General features: G+C 33.6%; 1 protein-coding gene across 1 annotated transcript; it reads right to left on the reverse strand.

The window, feature by feature from the left end:
- Positions 1-6,102: 6,102 nt before the first annotated feature.
- LOC122079739 (protein DMP9-like) lies at positions 6,103-7,756 on the reverse strand. Its single transcript, XM_042646446.1, has 2 exons — positions 7,714-7,756; positions 6,103-6,743 (listed from the first exon to the last, which is right to left on the reverse strand). Exons 1-2 carry the CDS (start codon positions 7,754-7,756, stop codon positions 6,103-6,105), a joined length of 684 nt encoding a protein of 227 aa, XP_042502380.1.
- Between the last annotated feature and the right edge of the window lie 390 nt (positions 7,757-8,146).

Consider the following 8,146-nt stretch of genomic DNA (forward strand, 5'->3'; position numbering starts at 1 on the left):
CAGTTACAAATGCTAGGTTTTAAAGAATCAAACTATAAGGAGAAAAGAAGAAGAATATCATTAGTAATTAGCTTAATTAGATACCATATTTAATATATAATTACAAATTAGCCCCTCCTCCAATCTAAGTTTCTTTATAGGACGAAGGCATTGGATTTTTATCATATTTTACCACTTGCTTACAAATGTGTCTCTAGATCATTAATACATAGGTTAAAAAAACATAAACTGCAAGTTATGTGAATAGAAGCTATGTTTTGAATTTCACCAATCAAAGTGTGGTGTTGAAACAAAGAAATAAAAAAAATTAAAACAAAAGAGAAATGGATATTTATAAATTGATCAATTCATGGATTTTGGTATGTGACAGTTTTTCTAGAGATTATATGGTTTGATACTAGTTCTTACTAATAGGGTTCTGTATAAATACCAAATTAGAAAGGGAAAAAAGTGGGGTGGGCAATACCCCTTATTTAGACCATCATTCATATTTTTTAAATCTATAAATTAATGCACATGTTTTTATGGGATAGAAAAATGAAAAACATATATTTCCTTCAAGAGATAAGAGTATACATTTGTTAATGTGATTATAATTATATTAGATCTATTGGACCGAAGGCATGATATAAAAAAAAATAAAAATAAATAAAAATAAAAAAAGAAAGAAAGATATCTCATGGATTGTGTCCTTCATGTCTATAAGCCATCAACGAAAGAGAATAATAGATATACATGCTTCAAATCGCAAAATTGTAAAAGTCTTTAGCTTGTCTACGTACCCTTTGTGTGTTAAAGAAGACGATTGCAAACCCTTACAACTTCGAAGAATAAAAAAACCAGTAAAGAGAAGTGAGACATAAGTGATCTTAATTACAAAGCCTAGTATTTTTTCCTAATTACAAATAACCAACTATTATTTTATCCCTAGCCTATCAGGGTTCTAGGAATCCAGATCGGATCCCAGTTCTGCCCAATCCAAAATGGTTTTTCTAGGATTTTTTGTTGTTTCTATTGCTGTTGCTGATTCTAAATTATTTATAATTAGTTTATTTAATTTTCATGATTCAGGCTAATTCAGATTAGAATTGGATCAAAATCCGCGGCAACCAACTCCAGTGCTGATTATGATTACTTGAATTCTTTAGCCTACATGTGTATCTCTAGTTCATTACAGTAATCATTTTATTTTATTTATTTATTTATTTTTGGTTATGTTTATTAAATAAGAGAAAAACTAAAAAGAATTATAAGCTGGGTAAAAAATGACACCAGAAACTCGTAAACAGAGAGAGGAGAAGCAAGAATATCATCCCCACCTTCACTATTGCCATCAGCAAAAGAGAAACCGAACTTCTCAATTCTACCACATCAAAAGAAATGAAACCTTAACAAACTCAGAGCATCTACCCGAAGCTCTTCCTCTACGGAGTGAGAAAGGCTGGGGGAAGAGACCACTTTCTCACAACAATCAAATGAAATAAAAGATATTTTGAAATTAATATATTTAATTACTAATGACTTCAATAAAATTCTGAACCAACCAATTTTTTAGAATACATTGACGAAATTTATGGATAGAAACAAATGTTAAATATTCTCCAATTAAATAAATCTAAAAGAATTCATGTTGGAACTATTTCTTCTTTCAGCCAAATGTTATAAAATCCAATCAACCATATTTTTCCTAAATTTTTAAAAAATAACAACCTATCTTCACTGAGTTGCGCTTTGGTTAACAGTGATCATAACTTCTCTCTGGTGTTCTTCCCCATTCACCTTCTAACATGGAGTTATCAAAGTCACCTTCCAAGATGGATCTTGTGAGCTTCTCCTTATCTCTGTATCAGGTGATCATGTGAGCTTCAAATCAATTCTATCTCAAAACAACCCCACGATCTAAGAGTATGCACTTAATAGGAAAGAAGAAACAAAAAAGGCTTTACGGAGTTTGAATAGAAGAGGAGAACAGTACTGGAGTAGCAGTATCTAGCATCGTTCCTTCTTTATGCTTTGTCCTTTTGAATGAGTTTTGGGCCCCTATAAATTTGTATGTGGATAGCATTTTTCTTCCTTGAGTGTAGGATGACTAGATAAGGATATGGGACAATAAAGTGTACAGTCACTTTTTTTTTTCTTACCCATTATAGACGATGACTTGACTAAGGAGGGTTGTGTCTGCTACTTGACTAGATAATTCTTGGAGACATGATTTTTTTATTTTTTTGGTAGGAGACATGATTTCTCTATCAATTAAAAAAAAAACCTAATGTAATATAATTATAATCCCTAGGGGTAATGTAGTTACTAAGGAATTTTTGTCTCAGCAAATGTATAGTTCTTTGAGTTTGACTCCTCTTATCTTCTTGAGATAATTGTTTAGCGTTTTTCAATGTTTTTCGTGAAAATTGAATGGTTCTCATCTAATCTCGATATGACTTAGTCCATGAGGTTATAGGGTCAGTATGACCCTGCAAGACACTTGAATTTCCTTCGTTAGCAAATAAATAAATAAATAAAATAAAATAAAAATTATAAACAGTTATAACCCATTTGTATCCAATCCATAATTGGGATCTATAGTATCTATAAATGGCTACTAAAACAAACCCAAGTTAGACTCATTTTAGAGCCCATCGTAGCAGGAGGTTGTTAATTCAAATCTCCTCATTCACACCATCTCTCCCTCTCATAGAATAGGATAAATTTTTGTTTTTTTTTTTTTTTTTTTTTTTTATTTTTTTATTTTTTTGTTCCAAACCATTGGCACATCAATTCAGGGCAGACTATAGCCGTCGTTTGCCATACTTATTTTAATGAATTTTATCTTTCATAAAAAGAAGTTGCTTGAGGAAGATATGAAATGCTGCAAAATCAAATCATATTTATTTCATATATAACAGTGAAATTACCTTAAAAATGATAGGGGATAACTATTTCTAAAGAAGGGAAACAGGATCAAAGATGCATAACAAATAAAATTGCACAAAACAAATAAATTATAAATAGAAATAACTTAAAGGGAGTGTCTAAATAACACCCCATTTGGTGTATTTAAAATGTGACACATTTATTTAATTTCCCCTTGTTTTACTTCCAAAAGTATTAAATGCAGTGTTTTTCAATCAGGGTAAATTTATCATTTCACATAGGAATCACATTAAATGCTATCTTAAAATGACTTGTAATTTCTTGAAAATCCATTTTTACCCTCATATTAAATAAATTTTGAAAATAAAACAAAAGGCAAATCTATTGATACCTTATGCTAAGATAGTTCCAAACTTAAAAGCCTATACTATAAATTAATACACTCAAGAATATGGCAAGTACCGAACCCGCCTAAGAGATCGTTTGAGGTGTTTCCACAAAAAATACGGTAAAGCTTGGAAGATTCGTGAGGGTGTACAAACTTTAGTCCTACATCACCTAGGGAAAAGTTGTTGGATTAATTGATAACCTCTAACTTCCTTAATATGTTTTATAACCTAAGGCTCATGGGCCAAAGAAGTTAATGTTGTATCAAAATTAATGAGGTTCGACATTACAAATGGTATCAAAACGGATCTCATTTTAACAAAACATTATCTACAATGTAGATTCATATATATACATTTTGCAAGGTAAAACTGATGTCCTTAAAAAGTAAGCAATGAATGCCACTGCAACAAAGCAGGGGAATGGTGATTTGAATAGCTACCCTGGCATTTTAAGGTAGTGTTATTACTTTAAACATTTTTTACTTCTCTTTTCTTCACTTTTAAAAAATTGACAACTATAAAGGATGTCATTATTGTACCCTTCGTTTCTTTATGAAAGTTTCCATTCAAGTAGAGCTGATAGGAACGCTTCAATATGAAAAAGTTGAGCTAATGGGAACGACAATATTTGTTTTGGTGCAAAGGGCCACTGGTCCCAATACAAGGGGATCATATGGTTTTAAGGTGGAAGTCTTAACATTTCGAAAGCATGAAGCTAAACTTAATTGACGCATATGAATATCTCAAGCACCGGTGTTCATTGTGAGGAATGGATCCATTAACCAACAATCAAGCAAGCATTATCAAACTGTTAGGTCAAGGCCCAGGTGTGCTAGGAACTATATTCATTATTGTAGCTTTTATTTCTTTATGAAATTATCATTTCAAAGGATGCTTAGATCCAACAAAAAATCATGGAGATGTACTAGAGGCACAGATTCATCCGTAAGACATTTTGAGTGGATGATAACTCAACAAAACTGTCATTTATAGCAGTCTCCAAATCCAATCTAATTCCCCAACCACTGCTTAACTCCAAAAAGCATGACATGTATTAACCGTATGGAGATGGCCACTCTAATCAAGTAAAACAGATCCCGTATCCCCACAGCACGAGGCCTCCAAACTATAGATGCGTCAGTATAGACTTGGTGGCTTCTAGGAACCAATCTCTTTTTTAGGACTATCGCCTGGGTATCCAACAAACCTTATGTTTGGGAAGTCAAGAAAAGAAATATATATATATTTTTTTTTTTTTTTTTTACAGAGAGATAGACATATTAGAAAATCATTATGATTTTGTCTTATTATTTTTTCGTATTTTTTTTTTTTACTAGGACATATACCTATTTGTTGTGTGGTTTTAAGTATTGGCGTCCGTGAGAACCATTACTCTAGTGAGGGTAATCTAACCACAGAGTTATTGGATGTGGCTCAGATTTCCAAGGGTTTGACAAGATAAAATTGAGTTTCAATTTTAAATTCAAAAAATTGCCACTCTTTTAGAAAGAAAAGACGGTGTAAAGAAGTGAACAAAAATTATTATTCCTCTAGAAAGAAAGGGGATGGAGGCTTCTAAAGATAGTTGAGTCACCATCTAGAATAGGGTTTAGGACCCTCAAGTAGATTAGATTTCAAATGACTAAACAAAAATAAACCAATATCATCATGAGATTGGGAACTCATCAAGTTATGAATCGGGAAAGGTTTTAGCATGTTAACCAAAAAAAGAAGAAGAAGAAAAAGAAGAAGAAGATAGATTTCAAAATCGTCAAAATTGGTTTTCTGTTAAGCATTGTATAGATTTCAAAATCGTCAAAATTGGTTTTCTGTTAAGCATTGTGCCATATTTTACTCGACTATATTTGGGGCTTATAACCAAGGAGAGAGAGAGAGAGAGAGAGAGAGAGAGAGAGAGAGACCTATAATTCTTGAAGATCAAGGGGATAGTTAGTTAATTATGGTTATCAGGTTAGACGGGGAGGAGAAGAACAAATAGAGAGGGTACATGGCCATAGGAAATTATGCGGTTATAATGTTCTTGGCGAAGATGAAGAGGTATGGAGGGAGAGAGGCCAGGGCACAATGTGATTGATTCACTTGAATAATTTAAGGAGAAAAGAAGCCTACTCCTTTGAGTATATCTACCTCATACATAAGCGTGACACTACCTCCTGTCTAGATGTCTCTGTGGGGCCTCCCATTGGCCTATGCACCGGGATAGTGGCCACGCAAGTGGACAAGGTTCTCTTGCCCATAATGCAACCTATAGCTATAATATTCTCCAATATTTTATTTTCAAAAAAAAAAAAATATATTTAATATTCCATATTTATTCTCCATTCCTCCCATATGTACGTACAATTTTATTAATTTTTCATATCATCTTCTACCATATACAGGTCAGCACACTAGTTGAGACAATGTACACAATTTAGAGAACAATATTTATTACAAGCTAGCTGAGTCGAGGTATACAACTTAGAGAACAATATGGGATAAAGGACTGTCTAGGAGTGTACCTAATTGCTGCACCAGATATATAGGGGGTTGCAATGATTGTCTCACCCCATGAAAGGTGGAAATGCTTACTCCCTTGATGGCTCTGGATGCCCACCTATTGGCCTCCTCATTGATACTGGAGCCACACTCTCTACCAGAGAACTCTTCCCCCATAATATTTGTTATAGACTCTCCCTTTCTCACTGTCTCTCACACACTCACACAAAACAGACAAACAATAGATCTACAAAGCACGATCTTCAAGGGCATATTCTCTGAGTACTTTTACACACACGCAAATAAGAGACAAAGCTGGATCTTCAAGAGCTGCATCCTCTAGTCACCCAAGCATCCCTACACCGAAGCGAGTGTCAGGAAAGATGAGAACCAGGCCACTACAAGCAATACTCACAATTAGAGGCAAAGTCTTCATCACTTCAGCCATTACAGCTTCATGTGCAGGTAACAAACAATCCCTTACACGCTTATCAGATAATGCAAACACTGCAAATACAAAAGCAGACATGATTGCATGGATCAAATCTGTGGCCTTTAGGGTGTACTCTTTTCCCTCTTTATATCTTTTCTCAAGATCAGAGTTGAATAATAGCAACCCTTTTTTAGTCACAATTCCATGGTATACTTTCTTGCCATCTTGATAACTATCTACAAGTTGAAAAAAGAAGCAGGAGATAACACAGAGAGCTATGAGTATGTTCATCATTGTAAAGTTCACCGTATCACATTTTCCATTTTCAGATATTGGTGCAATAAGCATGTTGAAGATCAAGAGAGTTCCACTGGGGAGAAAATTAACAAGCACAGAGGTCTTTGATGGTGTTTGCTTCATTGGTGCATAAATCTCAGATGGTTTTCTGTCCATTCCTTTTGTTCCCTCTTTTTCTTGGTTTTCCACATCATCCACTTTTGTGGAGTCACCCTTATCATTGTTCTTTGCTGATAGTGAAGACATGGCAGAATCTGCAACAAGGGGTAAAAGGGTTTTGATCATATTTTTCAATAAGGTTCCTTGATTTCACGAGCATATGAATATAAGGCTCTCTTTGGTATAATCTATATTTATGTTGAAACATAAGGAGAACTAAGAAACATAAGTAGATCTTATTGACTATATTGAATTATTATGACACTATGCAATAATAAGAAACCCAACCTACTATTTTGTACTTTGTTTTTCTTTGTTTCCTATCTTTTCCTTTTATAGATGAGGGCCACCAAAATAGTGCATATCCTCTATTTTATGAATGGTGCTTATGTGCTATGGGGTTACACTATAATAGCAAGTTCTCAAATTTGATATAAATAGAATTTACTTTCTCTTGGGTTAATAAGTTACCAATCTGAGAACTGAGATTACGAACCTTGTAAATGACAGAAATTAAAATTAAATTCCCTAAAAGGCGTGATCACAAAGGTAATTTCTATAAATTGTTTTTTTCCAATTTGTTGACAAAGAAAAAAATTGGTATTATGGTGTACTTTCTTTCCCCTTCTTTTGGTATTATGGTGTTCTCCTTTTTTTTCTTTTCCTTTTACAGAATAAAATAAAATAAAATAATTCAGGGTGTTTAAACCAAGTGACTAGAAAGTGAAAACAAATTTTTTTTTTTAAAGAAAATTAACAAGAATCAAAAGAGAAAAGTGATCATCCAACGCAAAAGAAGCCAAAGAATTAAGAGTCACACAAGACTATATAGATAGACAAATAGAATTGGTCATGCACTTGTCTAAACACTCCATTAATTTAATATAAACTTGATCCTTGAAAACTTATATTAATTAAACCAAAGGAATCAATAAACCCTTATTTTGTATCGTATCTAGAATTGTAATTACCTATATATTCACCCTTTTTTTTTTTTGTAACAGGGTAATTTATTAAGAAGGGAAGAATATCCAAAAAAAAAAAAAGAGTAAAAAAGAAAATTACAGCTAACGCCATTAGCCCAACTTGTTGTCTCCACCTTCGGCATTGCCATCAGCAGAGAAAGCAAGCGAGCATCCTAGCCAAATCTAAATCTGTGCATATTTGCACCATCATTCACAAGCTCTGTTACAATGCGATTAGGAAATTCCACTGAAGTCTCGGACAGGCCAGATTTAGAGGCCTTTTTAGCTAAAAAATCTGCAATGGGGTTTGCTTCCCGAAAGCAGTGAGTTATTTTCCAAGAAATGGATTCCAAATAATGAAGGAAAAAAAGCCATTTTTGGAGAGCAAACCAGGGGATCTGCCTTCGTTGAATCGCAGACACCACAGACGCCGAGTCTGATTCTATCCACACATGTGTCGCTTTATGAGTCTGTGCCATTGCAATTCCTTCCAATATCGCTTCAAACTCAGCCTCGTATATCTTCTTAATTCC

The sequence above is a fragment of the Macadamia integrifolia genome, chromosome 1 (genome assembly GCF_013358625.1).
Source record: "Macadamia integrifolia cultivar HAES 741 chromosome 1, SCU_Mint_v3, whole genome shotgun sequence".
Classification (NCBI taxonomy): Eukaryota; Viridiplantae; Streptophyta; class Magnoliopsida; order Proteales; family Proteaceae; genus Macadamia; species Macadamia integrifolia.

Coding starts and splice junctions, on each gene's coding strand:
- LOC122079739 (XM_042646446.1), bottom strand. CDS start 7,756: ATGCCGAAGGTGGAGACAACAAGTTGGGCTAATGGCGTTAGCT. Junction 6,744..7,713: donor TTGGGCTAATGGCGTTAGCT/GTAATTTTCTTT, acceptor CCCTTGTTGCAG/ATTCTGCCATGTCTTCACTA.